Source organism: Lonchura striata, chromosome 3 (assembly GCF_046129695.1).
Source record: "Lonchura striata isolate bLonStr1 chromosome 3, bLonStr1.mat, whole genome shotgun sequence".
NCBI lineage: Eukaryota > Metazoa > Chordata > Aves > Passeriformes > Estrildidae > Lonchura > Lonchura striata.
In genome coordinates, this window is record NC_134605.1 from 91,745,794 (window position 1) to 91,768,226 (window position 22,433).

Genomic DNA, 22,433 nt, shown 5'->3' on the forward strand with positions numbered 1-22,433 from the left:
GTCATAGTGCAAGCCACAATGTAGCATCCTCTGCTGCTTGTCCTGTGCTTCATCATAAGTCCATGGGTTGAAATTCCTTAGCTCTGTGACCTGATGGAAAATTAATTGAAACATTTTTTTAGCTCTTCCTTAGATGAACAAGGCCATGTTATCTCTAAAAAAAGCATGAGGAAAGTGTTTGAGGAAAGAATGCAGAAGGAAAACAGGCCTGCCATTTATGCAGGAACCTCTTGTACTGGGTTAAACATGGCAATGCACCTGGAAGAAGAAAAATTTTCCAACCTCCATTTAGCTTGGAGTTTCTTCTATTTTGTTTTTTTAATTTCTGTCCCATTTATAATAATCTATAGTAAAAAAATTGACTGCACTTCTCAGCTGTAAGTAAAGATTATTAAAAAATACTCCTTTTTCCTACCAAAATTACTATTCTTACTTTGGTAATCTCCTATTAACCTCTGAGATTTTATACATATTTGCATTTGGGCCTGAGAATAGATTTAAAATAGTTGTAGTTATGTCATAAGAGAACAATTATGATTATAAAGAGAGGAAGACAGCTATATTTTAGGGGACAGAGGTTATATATATGATATAGAAATACATTCATAAGAGTGTTTTTGTTAGTATTTGCTTCCTTTCCCTTGATATTGATAAAAGGTTATAGACTTTATTTAATCTTGACTCTCCCATTCAAATGAGTAGTTTTGGTGATAAGAGAAGATCTGCTCAGTAAGCAGGAGCTGATAATAAAGACTAGAGTTTCTTGTAACCTCAATAAAAATCTTGCAGTCTTCCAGAGAAAGTATTAGGCTAGATACCTATGTCTGCAGTATCTGTGCTTAGAGATAAGAAAAATATTTTATGACTAAACATGTAAGTGACTGTAGGTTATTTGGCCTTGCGCTTTGGTCTGAAACCAGCATATTTCATAACTAGAAAAGTATTTTCTGAAAGAAAGAAATATGCATCTTATCAGACATATAGGAAACATAAGATTTCCCTACATACAAGAAACTTTAGAAACATGCCAACTAATCAATATGAGAGATTAAGCCCAGGGATCTGCCAGAATTCTCTTTCTATTTGGAGGTTCTGAGACTGATTCAGGGCTTTGAACTCCCCCTGCCTGCATGGCTCCAGATCCAAAAGTTCAGTTTTTGTTAGGGCTTTTTGGTTCTTTTTGGCTTTCCAGTTTGATGGTTTCTCATTACCAAGTCAGGGCTTAAAAGTTTCCAAGGTATTCCTAGTAAGTCAAGTATGCTGTAGACACAATGTTTTTTTATTTAGGACAGTGACAAGAAGTACCTGAAACATGTAAAAGGAGCCAGTCCTTTCTGTAAAGGGTCCTGAACTACCTCCCCCTGCTCAGAGGTGAGAGAACTGTAGTTTCTTGTCGCCAGCTGTGCAAGTTCATCAGAATGGAATACATGATCCTATTCAAATGATCCTGTGCAAACATCAGGGACAGGTTGGATGGCACATAGAGCTACCTGGTCTAGTGGAAGATGTCCCTGCCCATGGCAGGGGGTTTGGAATTAGATGATCTTTAAGGTCCCTTCTAGCCTGAGACATTTTAAAATTCCATGAAACCTTTCAAGTTACTGTGAATTCCTGCATATCATCTGGAGCATGACTAACCCTTATTAAATGTGTCACTCTCTTAGGTTCTTACTTGATAAAGTTCAGTATCTGGTTATCAGAAGGAGCAAGGCCTTCTACTGGCTAGAAGATAAAGACAAATCCCCTGTTGTGCATAGATTAATAACTCACACCACTGCTTCAGATACCAAAAAAGTTATGTACAGGATAATTTCAGTGTTAATATCTGGATGAGGCACCACAATATTCATTATATGCACACTGCTGAGGAATTCCATGTAGTCTGCAAAGCCACGACATATATCTACTGGGAAAAGTGTGTGTAATGCACTGTCTTTACCTTCTGTTTTTCACTGTGTGTTACAATGGTCAGATAGTGCCACAAAATTTATGGAATTTGGAAATGTGAAAAAAAAAGCTTGGAAAGCTCTTTTTAAATCTGGAGGAAGCACAGATTTTTCCCACTCTTTTATCATTAACGGGACATTAGGGCTCAGCATCTTTCCTATAATCCTCAATACATAAGAGACTTGAGAATGCATAAGGGATTTTCATGTTACTATTTTTGTAAACAGTTCATTTATGCAGCTTTTCTGGTTCGTGGAATGAATTTTAAAACCAAGAATAGTGAGATACAGTTGAGAAGAAAGCTCTCACTTTAACAATATGATCACAATCTCTCTACAGAAAATATGATCAGTACACAGAACAATAGAATTTAACTTGTAAAATCAAAGTGAGCATCCAAGAGAACATAAGAATAGACTTTTATACTCCCTTACAACTCAGATTAGTTCCTTCCTTTATTAAAGACTGATTTGTAAATTTTGCAACCCTAAAGGATGTGCAGTGATTAATCACTTCCTCATCCTTGTGTCCCTGTTTAGTTTTATTTAGTTTCATTTGTGGAAAGAAAAAATTGCCGAGTTGTTCCTCTTCTGTTTATTCCTGGGATTTCAGAAATTTTGATTTTTGCTGATCCTTTTTTTTCTCAGCTGTTGAAATTAATACATTTCTCATACTGTCAAAATAAATATGCTTTGACAGAAGTTATCTTAATGCCTAACTGTAGTATATGGTACTAGCAATATAATTTAATAAGCAATTTATTTCTGAAGTCAATTACAAAGTATTGCTACAAACAAAAAGAGATTTGAAATAGTTTCCCTCATGAAAAGCCTATAGAACTCTTTTACATGGGAAAAACATTTTATAAATGCAGTTTTTGCTTCCAGCACAGTTCTGAAAGTATTTGTGTGTGAAATGTACATATATACACACACATATATATACATACTATATATAGTGTATGCATACATTTTTAGCAAGTTTACTACTGCTTCTATTAAAAAGTTAAGTTGCTCAGAACTTAGCTCACTTGCTGCAGCTGTGGTATGCCTTCACAGGGTTGAAGCCAGAAGACTGCTGCTTCTTTTAAAGATTATAGACTAGGGAAAAAAACAGTACTTACATGAAGGAGATTAAAAATTCTAAAGTTTGAATTAAACATATTTCTTTAGCTTTAAATTAAGCATATTACTGCTGTTTTCCTAGCAAACAAAGATTTGTAAGGATTTCCCTTTCAATTTTAATGAACTTAGCAATCAGTTTTGTCTCTGTAATTTAGGAAAATAATAACTAATCTTTGTTGTTAATTCCTTTTGATAGAATGCTTATAACTTCTGGAAAGAAAATTATCTATAGGAAATTGTTGAAAGGGTTTATATATTAGATAAAATTAATTCATTGCATAAATTTCACAGAGCTCACAGAAGTACTAAAAGGTTTTCAACAGTAATGGGTCAATTCCATGCTCAAATTGAGCACAAGAGGTTTCCTAGGGGGAGGATTGGAATGAATTGTCTTTTCTAAGTTTGATGCATAGTTCAATGTTTCTATTGCTGAGTTGGAAAGGTGAGGTGGTATTTAGTATCATCAGGTAACCACATAAGAGTTAGACATCTAGTCTGATCTAAGTTTGTTAAAAAGACAATGGAGAATGACATTTATAGGTGATTCATATCTTTGTAAAGTTTATATCTAAGATAAAATTGAATGATTCACACTTCTAAAATTCTCATCTATCTCTAAAATGGGACATTGATGACTAGTTGAGTTACATGACTAACTTTAGGTGGTTAAAGTTAAGTGAGAGTAATCCTGTCCACAATGATTTTACATATAAGCATAATCTGACATTTATAAGACTTCTAGAAAACTGTGCTACTGAGTTCAGAGGAAGAATCAAGTTTATGTCAGAGTTGTGTGTTTATACATCACTACCACTTGGTGACGTTGGAATAAAGTTCTCTAAACTAATAATGGGAAGAAGAAAACGCATAGAACAGATCTACTTTGAATAAGGCCTTAAATTATTAATTGATGCCAACAGTATCAGTTGGCCTGATAGCTGTATAAATTGCAGATGGAAGAGGATTGAAGTAATTTTGATGCAATATCTTTAGAACATGTTGCAGATGATGAAGAAATAGTGGTTGCAGATTAAATTATACATGATAAAGGGAAAGCATTTCTCATAGGAGAGTTTGAATTTTATGGAATAAAACAGGGTTATTAACTTTAAAATTTGTATCTTCATATTGCATATTTGTACATGTTCTATTTTCATTATAAAACCAAACAAAAGCAAATAAAAATCAAAAACCTGGCATAATTTAGTCTCTAGGGAATGGATGATAAGTAAAAAAAGGAAACTTTTGACAGTAAAGTTTGCTAACTAGTAATATATATTTGGGGTGTGTTTCTAGAGCTTCTTGTATAGGAAGCTATGAATAAAAGTGAAGTTGAATTTTCTAAGTGTCTTTTAAAAAAGACCTCATTAAAGATTTAACCAAGTTTATGAAAACCGTGTGGACCTAATTTCTGTTGATCTGAATATACGTTACAGCCATGAAGGGTAGCTCTAGGAAATCCTTTGTAAGTAGAAATGTTAGACAGCTGAGTATCAATCACACTGTTCTCCCTTGGAATACAGGCATTTTATCTTACAGTACTGGCTGAGGCATTCTAAGCATTTTACATTTTTTTAATTGCTGATTTGTTTCCAGGCTTCTTGAACTGAAACCCTGCTAGTGAGACAAAGGCCTAGATTTTATCCTGGATCTCAGATCTTCTGCTTTCTGTCTTGGATAGTCATTAGTTAAAATTCAGAAATTGTTTGGGAAGTAGGCTTGAATCCAGGTCTTCCAACTGTGTGATGAAAAAGCAGCCCTACAGAAAAGGACTTAGGGTAGTGCTGGGTGCAAAATTGGACATGAGTTGGTAATGTGCACTTGCAGCCCAGAAAACCAATCATTTCCTGGCCTGCAGCAAAAGAACAGCGAGCTGTGGGCTGAGGAAGGTGATGCTGCTCCTGTGACACCCCACCTGAGCGCTGCATCCAGCACCAGGGTCCTCAGCACACAACATGGACCTGTTAGAGCAGGGCCGGAGAAGGGCCACGAAAATTGTTAGAGGGCTGAGAAGGGTTGTGGTTGTTCACTGGAGAAGGATGGAGAGAACTTATTGTGTTTTTAAGCCTCCTTGAAGTGAGCTTATTAAAAGGAGAAAGGCTTTTCACCAGAGCCTGTAGTGACAGGAAAAGAGCCAATGGTTTTTAATTGAAAGACAATGGATATAATGGAAGAAATATTTTATGATGAGAGTGGTGAGGCAGTAGAACAGGTTTCCCAGGCAAGCTGTGGCTTCCCCATCACCAGAAGCATTCAAAATTTTATGGGATTTTGAGCAACCACATAGAGGGTATCCCTGCCTATGGAGGAGGGGTGGACTAGGTGGCCTTTCTGGCCCAAACCATTCTGTGAATTTAAACTTGTGTTTAATTGTCACAGGGTCATTGCCCCATAGTTCTCCTATAGCATGAGATTTTGAAAAATATGAAGTCTGCATAATTGAGAAGCTTTGGTCAGCTAGACCTCATATGGCTTTTGAGGCAGTTGCCTAAACTCTGTAGGGGGAGCGGAATTTTTTGCATACTTTTCCATAACATTTAATAAATGCTACATTTTTGGCAGATTTCTTTGTGGCAAAATTTCAATTCCTCTTTAGAGGATATATGTAATAGGTCTACTTGTTTAAATCTTCTATCATAGTAAATATTGGAATCAAGAAAAAGTGAAGCAGCAAAATTGCAATGACCTAACTAAAAGGTCTAGATTTTATTTTCTATTACCTGCTATTTTTAAGTAGCTTATTTTTGTGAAAAGGAAGAAACATGATTTTTAGGAGAGAACAATAATGACATTGAACTGGAGAATGTTTACAAAGTAAGATAAGTGGTTAAGGAATGGAAGGAGACTGGACATGAAAGAATTTTAAAAGTATGGATATGTGATTGTACAACTGAAGACTCCCAGCATGCATAACTAAAGCAGCGCCATCTATGTTTATATATGTTTTTGGTTTTATTTTTTAATGGGATTAAGGCATATATTTATGATTTTTTGCAGACTTTTAAAAACAAAGCCCCAGAAACGAACAATTTTTTTGCCTTTCTTTATCACAGCCTTTGCCTATGACTAGTTCTTTGTCCCACTTATTCTATTATTCAGTGTTTCTTAGTTTTTCCCATTCAATTAGTGGAGGGTGTGAGGTGTGAGTGTGTGACAGAGAGAGAGAGAGAGAGAGAGAGAGAGAGAGAGAGAGAGAGAGAGAGAGAGAGAGAGAGAGTGTGTGTGTGTAGCACCCATGCACACTATGGTGGTTTTTGGAAAAACAGCCCCTCTTCCTCTCTGTGATACATCCGTCCAGTCCAAAGAAACTGGAAACATGCAGCACTGACCCATTGTACAGCTGGGCTTGAATACATACTGTTAGTGTGTGAAGATGGTAAACACACTCACTGTTCAGTCCCAGAAGCCTCATGGAGCCTTAGCATGCTTCCTGAGGAAGGACTCAGTGGAGATGTTGTCTCTTCTAAGACTAGAATACAAATTAAAAATATGTTGTCATAACTGATGCAAGTTGTATGAGAATATATTTTCATATAGGTAGCAGAGACATACAGTGACTATTTCCCAAGCACATTTTAACACAGATAAGATACTATTTTCCTCTATTTTTGAATTTTTTTCTGAAGTAGATCTAGAAAAATAAATGGCTATTATATTAGAATACCTGAGAGAAAGAATAAATTTTGATATTGGTTGAGGAATTGGGAGAAAATAGCCTTAAAACATGTCATGCCACTCTTCTAAGAAATGGTGCAATTCAACAGAAAAATAAGCACCAGCAACACAAAATGTAATACAAGGTGCAATACAAAAATGCCATCATTCCATTTATCCTTGATGAATACTGTATGATTTCAAATCAAGATATTTGTATGAATAAAATTTAATTGAAAAAAGCCTTTATTTGCAACTGGTTTAAGTACTAAATAGAGCCAAAAAACACCTTTATGCCAGCAGAAAAATTCACCAGTCAGGTTATTAAGAATATAGTAGTGTTATCCCGGGGAGGAAATCAGGACCTTCTCATTTGAAATATTAAAAAAATAACTGAAAAAAATCAAAATCCTGCACTTACTAAAGTTTTCTTTATTTTCAGCCTGAAATGATACAAACTTTGTTACAAATTAAACAGATTATCAACTCTCATATACATGCTAAATCTGCAGGAATGTATCACCATCACCTGCCTACTTATTTTACTGATTCATCCAGTTTTGTTAATTGCAACCATCTCTCTTGTTCTGTGCAAATGTTTTTATCTTTGTAAGAGATGAGCTCCTGTCTCTGTTTGGGCATACACGGGTTTCACAGTTCTGACCACACATCTTGGGTACAGCTTAAGGAAAATCTGTCTGCTGAGGATCAAAACTAGTTTGTTCAAATACTTTGTCAATCATTTCAGTGACTACCATTTTTGAAAGGTAAACATTTTCAAGAAGTATATAATTTTAAAAAGAGAGGTCCCATGGAAGTTTTTGGTTCAAGAAATATCTTCCCACCATGCAAACCCATTATTTCAAGATTTCTGACACATTTTCCCACTGTGAAGTTGCCTATTATCAAATTATTTCACAACTTTCTTAATTGTCTGATTGAAGAGCTGACCTGTAGTACTGAAACGTTAATTCTTTTATGAGAAAAATATGTGTTTTTTTCTTAATTATTCATAAAAGCTTTTGTCTTTGTGGGGAAAGACTTTCTGAAAAATTACTATGGTGTTTAAAATTTTTTGTGGCCTTCTGTAACTAGCTGATACTCCAGCAATTCCAGCAAAGAAATTATATCATTCTCATGGGAATGCCAACATCCCAGAAGAAGTTTCCATGGTCGTTCTACAACTTATAGTGTCTGTAAATGCATCAAGATGGCATATTTGGAAGGTTTAGTACAAATTAGGCATAGTATTGCAAACTAATAGATGATGTTTAGTGAACAGAATCTGTGAAAATGAAGGACCAAACTGTTATATTCTTACAAGATATTGTTTCTTCCTCATAAATTATTGCTCAGTATAGTCTCATGGTGGCAGTCTAATCCATGTGTATTCCTTTCACTTGCTTCCTACTGAGACAAATAAAAATGTTTTACAAAAATCTTAGGCCTGCCAAATCTCACATAGTATGAATGCTTCATGAGAAATTGGAAAATCCTCTTTGTTATAAATGTGTTGTTTAAGAAATTCAGTAATAGCTACTATTGTTATTAATATTGATCAGCTACTATAACTATTGATCAGCCTGGATATTAATAATGCTTCTTTTCATTTGGAAAAAAAAAGGCAAAGGTTTTACAGAGAAAAGGGAACCAACGTAGATAACTCTGTAAATATTTTCCATGAAGGCAATAAAAGCAAAGGGTAAGAATGGCTAATATTCTCCTTAATAATGTGCAGCTTGTTAGAACCTTTCAATGAAGAAGAGAACCAAAGTGTTAAAGCATAAAACCTATTAATTGGATGTTATTCAGAATCTGACATGGAGAACCTTTGTTGCTTGGAGGTCTATCCCTCCTCAGTGATACCTCCCACTTGGTAGAGCCGACCAATATCCAGAGTCTGGTATATTTTATATATCACTGACTAATAGCTGATGTGTAGAAAAACTAAGAATGTAACCATATCTTCAAAGATACTTCTAGGTCTGTGTGTCTGAGAGACTTGCTAAGTCAGAGGTTTATATTTCCTTTAAATATTATCTTAATGTATCTTCCATCTTAACTTTTTTTTTTTTTTTTTTTGCTTTTGCTAATTTCCCTTTTGCTAGTCTAACTGCTTTCTTACTGAAATTAGTTCCACTGTTTATTTATATACTAGGTGAAAAATATATCTCCTTTTGGTTTGAACTTATCAGCAGAAGGAGTTTTTTGAGGAGTGAATACAGAAATGAAAAACAGAACAGAAAAATACTTTTTCTTACCCTGTCATACCATGGACCTCTCCCACCTTTGCCCTCAGCAATCATTTTTGAAGACTAAAAAAATCAGTCTATTTAGGCTCCCTGTGCAGAACCTGTTTCCTGCTTTTAATCATCCTTATAATTCCTGTTTATACCTTTTCTGATAAGATAGTAGGTTTGAACTTTTGTACATATTGCTGATTAGTCAGTAAACTTAAGCAGGATTTAAGCAGTTCTCATTTTTCCTCTAATAATTTTAAATATTCTGCTGATTTTGACTCTCATGGTTTTGTGAACAAATTACTCCAACAGTCCAGCTACTTCATGATGGTTCTCCTGAGTTCTAATAGGTAGCTTGGAACCCATTGCTTTGTGTGCAAAATTCAGATGGCCTTGGACACAGCTTTACTGTACCTGTGCCAAAATGGAATTTCTCAGTATCACAGTCTCCCTGCAGGTCTTCACATAGCAAAAGCAAGTGAAATTGCAGCTAAATTCAATATCTATTCAATCCATCATGCAACTAAGTACACAAATAGTCTGGAAAAAAACTTAACAAATGCAGTAAACAGACCTCTTCCCTGCATTTGCTTTGATTACTAGCCATGTATACAGGGGCTTGTCTCAGAAGCATAGAAATAACAAAGTAATTGGTAGAGTATAATTTAGAAGATCAGATTATAGAGTAAATAATAAAATGCCTTTGCCAAAAAAGAATTTGAAAATGGAAGGAAGGAATGAAGGAGATAGAATCGTTGTATGAGTTGCAAATTCAACTAGTGTTAAAGCTGATCTAATGTGATGTAGCTGGTGAAGACACGCCAGCTTGTATCATCTGAGAATCTGCAGTGTGACACAAAGACAGTTGGCTTAAAGAGGGCAGAAGATAAATAACTGGGATAAGTCAGATATTTAAAAATAAACCTGTTTGTTGAAGATTTTTTTTTTATGAATGGCCCAAATTGAGGGAAATGTGTGTGGGGTGTGTCTTGTTATTCAAGTACTTTAATTCCATGTGGTAATACTTTTATGTGTGACCTTTGATGTTCTGTTTGCTGGCTCCAGTTGTTTTTATAGCCTACAGAATAAACATTTTATAAATGTAAACATGGGAAAATACTTGTTATGTCAAATGACAGGGATTGCAAACACTATTTGCTGAATTTTGTAATAATTTTATATATAATAGGTGTGGCATTTCATGGCCAGATTTTGTTTATAAACTGTACAATGCTGCAAATCTTAAATTTGTTTTCAAAATACACTACTACTTCAGATTTTTTTTTTCCTGTGAAATTGTAAAAACATTGTTTGTATGAACTGGATGACTGCAGCTCATGGCCATACCTTGACTTACACAGCTTCAGTATAGGTTGCTGTTACTGAAAGAAGATGTTATGGTTGCAGCTAAAGTAAATAATCAATTTAGTCAATAATATAGCTGAAGCATCACACAACATTTTGCTGTCTGTCCTGCAAGCCACTGCGAACATTTAATTTTAGAATTTCTACCACAGGAGCCACATGTTCAGTGTTTTTCACATACAAATAATCATGTTCCTCTCTGAATAAAGAAAATTATAGATAGAAGGGTGAACTGGGAGACAGATGGGTTAAGGGCATGACAGAAGTGAGCATTTTCAGATTTTCAAGAGTAAATAACACAGATGTAGTTTAATGACTATTACAGTGCTCATTGAATTAATAATGTATAGTTGTAAAAAAATTGTGGAGTTGATAATGCTTTTTATTTTTAGGGACAAGAATCTTCTAACTAAGTATAGAGCTTGTTTTATGTTATCTGCTAATTGACTATTCACCTCAGTTAGCATAAACATGTTTTCAAATCACTGGTGCTTTCCCTGTGTTTTTATGTTTTGTAATAGAAATGTGCCAGTCAGGTGAGATGTGAGACAACATGACATAATGCAGTCTGATGTAACATAAGTGAAAGCCAATATTTTAGCTTTTATCCTGCTCTTGTCAAGGGCCATGTGCAGTCTCCCAGAGGCATGTGCACTTCTGTTGAGACATTCCAAGAGCTTCTCATTGTGTTTTTCTTTTCCTGGAAGCAAGACATATACAAAAATTATTAGAGTCTGTATTTACAAAGTAGATTTTTCTGTCACTGGGGTCTTGGCATTGACTTCAGTAGGTGTATAATAACACCCCTGGACACTTCCACAGTCAGATAAACTGCTACTGTTCAGAAAGGCTAGGATCACAGGACCAATGCTTTCCACCTCTCATCACCCCCATATATCAACTATTTTGTTTAAAGTCAGGTCACTTGATTAGCACAAACATCAAAGCCAACAATTTAAGCCCTAGGGAAAGAACACAAAATGTTGTATTTGTAAGTTGTTTAGAAAATTGTTTGCATTAGAACATGCATGGAACCATAAAGGTATCTCATGTGAGTGGTAAATTAAAAATATTCTAGAGAATCTCCATATCATTTTGTGGAAGCAGTGCCTGTGGACATTAGAATAGCTCACAGCTCTGAGAGCAGTTCTGCAGCAGAGACTCAGCCCTGACATGGCAGATCAGCCCACATTTCACCCACCTTGGCACAACCAGCTTTAGCAGTGCCAACATGAATATAATTTACTTGCTGTGCTGCTTCTGGCTCTGCATTTCCTGTCAGTCACACGGGTTCCTGAGGATGAGTCAGTGATGCAGACAGCTTTTTCCTTTTGTACATTATTTCACATAAAGTGAACATAATAAGGTTTTGCTTATAATATTCTTGCAAAGAGTAGATTTCTTCTGCATATTTCAAATATGCCTTAATCAAAGATTTAAAATCCCTTTGAGAAATTGAGTTCAGGACTAGTCCCTGAAATAGTGCTTGAGTGTTGTGAAGTAGACACAGTATGTGGGGGCACAGGCTGCATGAAAAGCCTGAAATAAGTTCAGTTTCATCAATTTCATATCATTTATCTCTTATAAATAATTGAATATTTGGGTGATTTTTTTTTTTAAATTGGTATTTAAAAACATTATCCACCATAATTCCATGACAAATTTTTGTGTGCTATAGTTGGAGTGTTGCACTGTTAGGTGAAGTAATTTAATTATGTAATATCATAAACAAACTCTTGCATAGTTTGTTTGTACTATCATCTAAGTCTCTTAATTTATTTGAATTCTGCTTTTATTTCTGTAGCGTATCTGAATCATTTGCATGGGCTGATGGTGTTTAATGAGTAAATAGACACCCTATATATACAATTTTTAATATATTATTCTAATCATCTGTACCTTAAAGCCAATGCTGATTGCATTTTTCATACCCTTCACAAAATTAATTGCTATTATTTAGAAATATAAATACTTGCTTGAGATATACACAGTGGAAAACCTAACACTGAAACATTCTATTTCATGTGGGAGAAGTAAAACTAGATCTTGTGATGAAACAGAAAAATATCTTATTCCTTACTCATTTTACTCCAGTATGAGCTGGGGTCATCAGCAGCACTTTGGCACCATTTTGAATTCATGTAGATTAGGCCAAAGGATTGGAGCAATCTGAATCAGACCCACAGTTACTCATTCAGTTGTGTCACTGATGCTGTAAGATGGTGGTTAACTACTCCAGCCTGAAATAGCTGTGCATAAATCTTAGCTACTGACATTGTGACTCAGGCACAGCAGCTGCATCACCTTTTCTGCCACCCCATTGCCCCACTAAAATAAGAAATTACTTTAATACTGTGTAACCATATATGTATAATACAAAACATAAGGTACTAAATTTCCTGTGATTAAGATTATTAGAAATCATCCTTTCAGTTCCATTCATGAATGCCTCACACAGCTGTACTTTGATTTTATAATGTTGTGGGACTGTATGTATGCTGCATCATTCCAACTTTGGTGATATTAATGAAAGTCATAGATTATATATGTTTTGTGTGTGTACATTTCTGTTTTATGCCTGCATGTGTTGCCCTTTTACCGATATTTTGATTATATTTAACCTTGCTAATGCTGCAATATTGCCTTCTGCCACAATATTAATTTTTTATTCTTTTTTCTTGCATATGTATTGCATAGAGCAAATATTCTGCTATATATAAAATTCACATCTAAATCAGAAGCACATTTATGTGCATAGAAATAATGCACCTGTCTAGAAGAATGTTTCCTGATTTCTTGCAATAGATCCATAAAATATAATTTTTAATATCATGGATAAAATTCTTTCTGCAAAATGTGCTTTTATTAACAAAGTGATGGTTTTAACATTAAACCCTAATGTAATGTCATATGATCTTTCCAAATTAAATTCTAAAAATAAGTATTCCATCTTTGAAAACAAAACTTCTCTAATGACTATTGAAAAATTTATTGTCACTCATTCATTTTCCTCATTCTGATTTAGCCATTTAATTTGGAAAATAGTATTTGTCCTTCTCAGTTGATATCAGCTGACTCCACCCTGTTTTAAATGCAGAGAAAGGATGAATTCAAGTAACAGAGATGAACAAATATGAAACCTCTTCTGGACTGGTTACGTGTGGACAGTGGAAAAATGCTGGAAAGCCTTTTGGATAACAGAAGTAATGCACAAAGTAATAACTTTCGGGGAAGAGAAAGTAGTTAATGTAAATGATGTTCATGGAGCAGTTGCAATGAGACAAATGGATTTTTCCTGGTCTTCAGAACTGGGCCTTTTGACAATAAGTTTTTTAGTAGTAGTTTAAAACCAAACTGCTTGAACTATGGCACACTTTTCAGCCTCATGGTGTAGGCATCCTGTGACAAAGATGATAAAAAGAAAAGCTGTTGTAGGATCCTGACATGTGAGCAAGGTTGTCAGTGAAGTGATCTGGGAAAGTGGCATCAATAAAAGGCATCAATAAAAATGAAAGCCAAGGTGACAATGCTGACGTGATCAGATTTGGTACAGACAATTATCCTGTATGTTCCAGGAGTCTGGCAGAAGAGAGGTAAAGAAATCTTCAGAGTAGTTTGCCTACAGTTGAGTTGCTCCTGTTCCAATGAAGCTCAGAAGAGAATTTCTTTTATTGTATGAGTATTTCACAAACAATGAAATAAGCACTTCCCTTTTATCTACCTGAGCTGTACAGTGGACTCTAGTTCTACCAGCTGTTGCTAAGCAACTGTAACGGTGATGTTTACCTAAAGCCTTAATTTATTGTACTTTATCTTAGAAAAGTAGAAAAATAAAATCCAACCTGTCCTCAGTGATGTCCTTTTGCAGAATGAGTTTGCATCTATGAAGAATAGTCTATTCTTAAGGGTACTAAGTCTACCTTTAGCTCAGAATTTTAAAATATATGGCCTTACTATCTGCAAAATTTTTTCAACACTACCTTTTACATATTTCAAATCTGTTATAGGACTTGCATTGTTTTCCTCTCTTTTTGATACATTTTCTTTCCTTCATTTTGATGAATCTGCAAATACAAAGGAAGAAAGAAGAGTATGCAAAGATCTTTGCTTTACTGGGATATAATATGTATTTTCAAAGGAAAAGGGATAAACTAATTTCATATAATCTAGTTGCTTTTAATTAAGAACTTATTTTTGTGTCAGAAGGAAGCACAGTCAAGCTGTAGCCTGGAAAGTGTTATTATGGTCTTATTATTTTTTTGCCTGTACTAACCACGGTCACTAAATTGGTACTGTTATACACTGCATTTTTTTTAAATATTAAAAGCCTTTTTTTTAAAAAAAAAGTATTTCCTACAGAGAGAATATTATTCCCTGTTTTATTTCTCCATTAACCTTTGTGAATACTGATTTATTGGTATTGTTGGGCAATTCAGTATTAAAAAGAGAACATGAAATATCTTTTTCTCAATTTGTAATGGCAGCATAATCCAGTTTATGTACAATATACTTTTCAGATTCTTGAACTTCATTAAAATAAAAACTTTCACAAACCAGCAATTAAGATGTTTTGCTCTGGTACACAGCAAAGCTAGCATTATGGCAGAATTGTTTCTGAATTTCATGCAGAATAGTAATATTAATCTTTAACCTTTAGGAAAATTTTATTTCAATTGAGTACTGGATAAAGACTTAAGTATACATAGGAAATGGTCCAAAAAGCTACACCTGACTCTCATAGTACTAATCTGTGACTTTAAAAACACCACCTTGTAATTTCATCAGCACAATCAATGAATATGTATCCTGCAGCTATAAGGTCTGAATTTAGAATGTTTTTTAGATTAATGAAGTTCCAGTCACCTTGTGAATGTCTGCATCAGAATTTAAGGTTATTACATGCATTCAAGCATCTCATGTGAGAGGGATTCCATGAAGGTCCTACACTGGTCACAGACAAATAATTGCAGGGTTTGAATAGATCTGTATTTAAAGAAAATCCATATAAGTTTTGTAATTTAGCTGCCATTTTCCATCTGTTTTTTACCTTTAGTGCCAAGCTACAGAATACCTGATAGTGTTCTTGAATCTGGCAGCCAACAGAGGTGAGGCTGCCCTGTCTCTGTCCCAGCTGCAGGCAGTGACAAGGCTGAGCAGCATTTCCTAGCAGGCAGACAGAACACAAGAGCACCCCATGCACACATGGACACAGCTGGCTGCACGGGTGGGCAGCCGGACACGCTCACACTCACATGAGCTCAGGCAGCACCACTGGCCTCACTTGATCTCCCATTTCTGGCCTGGGGCAGTTGTGTTCCACTCTCCCACCCACAACCACAATTTCCCTGGGCTGCAGTAGTCACCCAGCCCAGGGACTTCCCGTGTTCCTGTTCTTGTCCCCTGCTCATCACCACACCTGCCCTGGCTCCTGGTGCTGCACTGCAGCCAGGCATGGTCTCATCTGGGGCTGGCACAGGCTGTCACTGACTGAGGCCTCCCTGGTCACTGGCCCCCAGACATTAATTATTTTGGAACAAATAATTTTGAAAAAAATCTTACTAATTATCTTGAAAATATTTTTGCCTGAGTCTTGCAAAAACATAATGAATAAATTTACACTGTTCTCATTTCACATTGTGCTAGGACTGTCTTGAGTATGTTTAAATATCTGAAGTACTGAAGCCTTGAGGTGCCAGTTGTCTGAGGCTGGAAGGTGATGGCAGGCACAGCAAGCAGACTCTGCTGTGGGGCAGGTGCCCTCTGTGCTGGGGCATGCTCTAAGCATGACAGTAAAGATGGCTTGCTTGTGAATAAATTTTCAATGATGCCTCAGTACTTTCTGATTTGATTAATTTCCTGGAAAGTGCCTCATAATGGTGTTATGAGATTTTTTTTATGGATTTTTAAAGGACACTTGAAGAAGCTACATGCTATTTAAAACAGTCCTCAAAGAATAGTGCCTTTGCCTCTCTGGCCAGTTGACATTTCCATTCTTGACTGAAATTATTTAGGTAACAGCAGTTTTACTGAGAAGTAATACAGTCAGAAGATGCCTTGAAGTTATACTAATGAGGAAGAAGTGATGAAGGCCCAGTCCAGAGCATAGCCAACTGATGGCAGGGGGTGCAGGTCTAAGTGGGGGTAGGAAGTGCTGGCAGATTACATAATGCTCAGGAGAAGAGAAAATACAAAGAGAGAATATAAAAACACAAGAGAAAGGAAAAAGAGTGGTTGAAACAAGGTATGCAAACCACCTGTTCCTGTCTTACAGCTCTCTACGGCTCCACTGTCAACTGATAGCAGCAACAATTTAAATCTGTAGTTATCTGCTGTAGCTCAACAGGAAATGTTTTTTATTCTTATGTGTGCATAACACTTCTTTGCACTATCAGGAACATTTATTTTTTATCCTTTTTTTTAAAGTCAAATTAAGAAACTGTTGCTGTCATGCACTTTGCTACTCAAAGTCATTTAAGTTGTGGCTTAACACCGCAGTGACAAAGTTCTGCAATTGTGCACGTTTGAGTTAAAGGACTCAAATTTGCAGGTGTGAGGTGCTCTAGGGCCATGAGAGATGGATGTCTGAATTTGCTGTGCAGGAGAGAGGATTTAAAATCTTTGAAGGTTCTAACCATCAACTCCTATAATTAAGGCCTCACAAATAAGAATAGGAGATGATGGGATTCATCCTGTTATATATCCAAAGCAAGTATTCAGTGCTGTTTTGTGCCAGAGGGAGATAATCCCAAGGTAAGATAAATAAAAGTAGGTGTATGGTGAGATCTCAGTAAGAGAAGTGAGAATCAGTAAGATTTAGGGGCTGATGGGACCTCTCTGAAGGTTTTTCTGGAAATAAAATATTAGTGTCCAAGAGCATTGCATGCCATCACTGTAAAACTAAAAATTACTCCTCTTTTGCAAGTACCCTGCAAGAGATTCTTGCTGGGCCAATAGATACTAGCAACATAAAAACAAGATTAAGGAAGACAAGAAAAATATATAGGCTTTGTAATTGCCATGCCTGAACTGTTTGTGGAAAATTCCTCAATGCCTCTGTTTGAAGTAAAACATTTGGTAAAACAGGTTGTGGAACAAGTGGACAAAATAAATGGTAATGTCACCAGCACCATGTATTATCCAGAGTTTAAGAGACAATCTAGGAAAAAAAAATATTGCTGCACAGCAGAAGTAATCTCCAGCTTCAATTCCTCTTAGATGTCCATATTTAAAAGGAACCAAGGGGCGTTAAAGAATAAAGGCCAGAACACCTGAAATTTGTGTTAGGAAGCTATTAAGGAAAAAAATCGATTGACACATGATTAAATATGACATATGGAAGAAAAAGTTTAAAATTATATGGTTTTCAAACCTACTGGAGTTCTCTGAATGAGTCAGCCTTAATGTGGATAAAGGTCATCAGAATTTCAGAAGATATTGAACAAGGCTTCCCAGTAACAGCTGTAAAGGAAATATATCAGGTAGGGCATAAGAATGTTGTACATTGCTGAAAGGTTAGATAAAAATTGTGCCTTAGGAGAAAATGGATTTTATTTACAAAGGAGGGAGTCACCATGGCATCCTAAAGAAATCTGTTCTGGCATTTGTGTTCAGTGCACTCATAGGTGATGTACAAAAGAGGGTGAGCCGTGAAGTGACTGTGATGATAGGAAGTGATGAGTTAATGAAAATGAGGAGCAATTGTGAAGAATTACAAAAAATAGCCGTATGTGATCAAGTAAAGGGGGTGTTGGAGCAGTTGATAAATTCAGAGTAGACGAATGGGATGTGATGTGATGTACATAGTAATAAACTGTAGGAAATCTAATAAATCACATTTTTCTATGTAAAATGACAGGCTATAGCCTCACTGTAACTCCAGAGAAAATAAATCTAAGTTATAATCCATAGTCATATGGAATGTCAAACTACTATTTACCTTAGAAAAGAAAATATGAAATGAGTGAGAAAAGAAGAAAAAGTATTAAAATTATTACTCTGTCAATGATGTATAGACATTTTGAATATTACAAGAAGTTTTGGTATCCCTGTCTTATGCAGGGTATAGCACAGCATCAAAATGGTCATAGAAAGGTAATAAAATTGTTTAGGTGCAAAGAACAATATGAAATTGAACTTTTGAACTTGTAAATAAAAGAAGTTGGAACATGGCAGAAGTCAGTGAGATGCTAAGTGACAGAGAAAACATAGGAAAAGATCATCTATATGTTCTTTTCATGCATAAACTTACTGGGGTGTCAAAAGAACCTAACAGATGGTAAATGCTGAACAAACAGAAAAAAGGGGGTTTTTTTGTGTTTTAAGATTTCCTTTACAATACCTGAAATACTCTAGAACTTAGTATAGACTCAGAGCATGACTCTGAGATGATTTTATAATGAACTATAATATCAAGGAAAATTAAACAGAAAGACAAGGGTACTGGAATATCTTCCTTTTGAGAAATTCCTGAGATGCTGCTCATGAATGGGAGGGATATTTTTTGTTGAAGTTCTCCCTCCTTTGACTTGCTGTTGGAGAAAAGACACTGAGTGGAATAAGCCTTTGATCTGATTGAGGGCAGCTGTTCTTACTTATTAAATTTACTAATACAACAAATTCATATAAGAAACTATATCAAGGAATGAGAAAGATCCAGTCTTGCTAGACATATTTTCTCACTCTCTGTAGCTGCAGAATGGAAGGTGCTACTTAACAGTCATAAGAATAAACATTACTTCATTTTCATTATCAAGATTGATCAAAATATCTTTAGCAGCACTAGCTTTACTAGATTTAGTTTTGATGCATTTTATAGTTTTCTTGTTCAATATACAGGTATCCTACAAAAATTCCTATTATTATATAAATATGTATATGCATGCATATGTATTAGTCTTCCACAGACTACCTTATGAATGACAAGAAGTGCTCTTTTTTGCATGTTTCTTTTGTAGAAGTATTTGAAACTTGAAACAGACAAACAAAAAGAAGCCAATATGGTAAACAGGATAGGAAGTGTGTATAGGAGGAGTATATGATAAGTAAACCTAAAGGCCCAGGAAAACAAAAAATCAGATATTTAAGGAAGTGCTTTCTAAGTTTTTATTTTTAGAGGTTTGTTCAAAATCTTACAGCAATGAAGTATTAAGATTATATTGATTCCTAGTTATTCTAGCACTCATTAGACATCAGTATTTAGGGCAAAATTGCAGCGTTTTGTTTTCTTCATTGGCTCTCACTTAGGGATCACAACTAAGAAATATTGAGCCTGAGGAGGTGGAATAGAACTGGTACAGGATATGCAAAGTAACCTTGAAAAAAATGATAACACTGTTTATTCATTTTAAATATTATAATATTAAATATTTTTCAACTACAACCCAAGGGCATCAGTTTTCTTAAAATACACTTTTTATATCATAAGGTAAAAATAGCTGTCCAGAAATATCTTTTTACAGACAATGTAGAAAGAAATTACAGAAATATATATACAGAAAAATAATAGTAGCTGCATAGTTTATACTCATATAAACAGTTATGTGATATCGTACAAATAATCACAGTCCAATACACCTTTGGTATTAAAATAATTCTGTGTACTCCTATTGTACTCAATCAGTGATTGCACATCTTGTGCAAAATGGCAATTTTTATTTTGTTATTTGACACAAAGACCAAAACTAAAGTGAAATGTCGGAATAGACATTTTGGGGTATATTCAGTGATATTCAGTCTACATTCAGCCCAGTAGAACTACTTAATCTCTGCCGATATTTTTTAACATTTTGTTTTTGATGTGTTTATTTTCTTTATTTTGATGATTCTTGCTTCTCTTAAAATATACATAAGAAACAAACATTCTTAGCTAATCTCATCAGTGTAATCTTACTGGTCTGTCTTGTCTCTACAATCAGAAACTGCATTAATTCTTGTATGTATACTCTAATGTAATTTGCTGCCACCTGTCACCCTAAGTCTCTTTGTTCCTGTTCTCCAAGTATATCCTCCAACTGAATCTCTTTTAAGTGGTTTGATGCTGAATTTTACTCCTTTGAAGAGGTGTAACATTTGACAGTTCTGAAGGTTTTAGACTTGTATATATTGACAAAATAGGTATTATACAGATAGCATCTGGCTTTTTTTTCCACATTCTGCTCTGTTAACATGCTTGTGTCTTAACTAGGTAGGGACAGACTTAGAAGTTTTCTGTGTCTGTATAGCTCTTAAAACCTCTTTCAGTATTGCTTACTTCAGAAGCAAAATCTTCCTTGAAATTGTGTATGTACAGCAACTAATTTTATGGGAGTTAACTGTGTATTAAATTTCTCCTAGTTTTTTTACTTGGATTTTTACTGAACAATAAGTAAGTCAATAAGTATATATTTATATATGCATATAAAATTAAGATCAAACCTAAATAACATTTCACAGTAATTGTTTTTCTTTATGATTCTCCTTTGCCTCATGTTTGTTTGGGTACAAAGTGAATAGGCAATATGTGTATTAATAGTTTTAGAACCTGTGTATGAATAGTTTCAGAACTAAAGGAATATATATACAGGAGAGTAAAAGCAAAGTGGAGAAAAACTGGTCTCTGGGTTGTAAGAAATGCTTAGGTTAAAGAGTGGAAAAACATTTTCTGCCTTATTCCTCATTAGAGTCTGTTTATTTTCCAAAATAATAATGCACAATAACCTGTATCTACAGATAGGAGTACAAAACACTTTTTGGAATAAAACTGGGAGCAATCACTGGCAGTTACAACAACTTCTGCAAGTAGATAACAAGCTTCTGTGTAAGGAAGCTGCTAAGTCATGGCCATGTGGGGGCTGTGAGGGTTCACTTACTAGCCCAGCAGTATGGAGTTTAAGAATAAAGGTTAATAAAGTTTATAATATAAACTTTATAACAATATAACTATAAAGTTATTAAAACTTAAAAATAAAGGTTAATAAAATTTTACTTTAAGCCAGCTCTAGGGTTCCCAAACAGATGGGGGACATAATTTGTTTTTCTCCATGGATGTCATAAATTAAGTTAAGATACTGCATTTACATATGCAGTTTCATATGGTGTACTGTATTCTTCATACACTAGAATTACACATTTCTCCTCCTAATATGGGGTTCTGTCTCTGACAGATTTTAAAGGAATTGCTAAGATGCACTCCTTTTTAATTACAAACCTTTCACACCCAAGCAGTAGGAAGGCTGCTGTGCAGCACAGCTTGCAAGGGGTACTTGACTTACCGTAACCAGTGTTGGAGACATGAAGGAGCTGGTTAGAGTAACAGGGTGGTGGGCTGTCATTATAATTTTCCACTTCTGTTTTCAGAACATCAGTTCTGTAGTAATTAAATTATTTTAAATTGTTTGTGGCATTTGTATGACATTTCCCCTGCGGTTGTAGGAAGAAGGATACAATGCATCTCCAAGTGTCTGTAAGCATGCTGATAATTTTTAGTAAACAGTACATAACTGAAACATTCATGCTAAGTTCATGGTGTAATAGGTTCTTTCTTTGCAAATGTTGGATAATAAAGATGTCTTATTAAAGTGAATCAAATGATAGGTTTACCAGAGAAGATTTTTATTTTAAAAGTTTCCTGAATCACCACAGCCTCTTTTTTATCTCTTCATTAGAGTTATTATATTTGAAATTTAGTAAAAAATGATTACTTGTAAGTTCTTAGTTTTAGGACCAAATCCCTTTTATTAACTCTATCTCATTAAGATTTAGAAACCTCCTACAAAAATTTGACAGCACTTCTCTGAAAGATTCAGTCTGAGAGACCCAGTGGTAGGAAGTTAAAAACAAAATTGCAGTCAGAAATACTCTTCTGGTTTAGGTATAACAATAAAATTGGAATTATACTTGTTCTGAAGTGTTTAAAATGCATATAATAATCCAAGCATTACAGTCCACAGAATGTCCTTTATTTTTCTCTGTTCAAATTCTTCATTAATGCTTCTTTCTCTCCAGCTCAGAGTCAGTACAACTGTTATGTAGGGCATTAACAAAATCAAGTAGGAAACTAGCAATGGTGTGTACTATAAGTCAAGGTTTCTTGCTGAAGACTTCTCATTAATGAGCTATTATGCCC

General features: G+C 35.0%; 1 protein-coding gene across 4 annotated transcripts in view; it reads left to right on the forward strand.

Annotated features, from left to right (window-relative positions):
* The window catches only part of CSMD1 (CUB and Sushi multiple domains 1), a 1,051,796-nt gene that overhangs the window by 190,509 nt on the left and 838,854 nt on the right, over positions 1–22,433 (forward strand). For 2 of the 4 annotated variants that reach the window (XM_021551132.2, XM_031504429.2), the window contains exon 2: positions 13,428–13,533. The exons of the other annotated variants lie outside the window; for them this stretch is intronic. In XM_021551132.2, coding sequence (XP_021406807.2) covers positions 13,464–13,533 — 70 coding nt within the window. In that variant the 5' untranslated portion in view covers positions 13,428–13,463. The remainder of the gene's footprint in view (positions 1–13,427; positions 13,534–22,433) is intronic. 4 annotated transcript variants of the gene reach the window in all.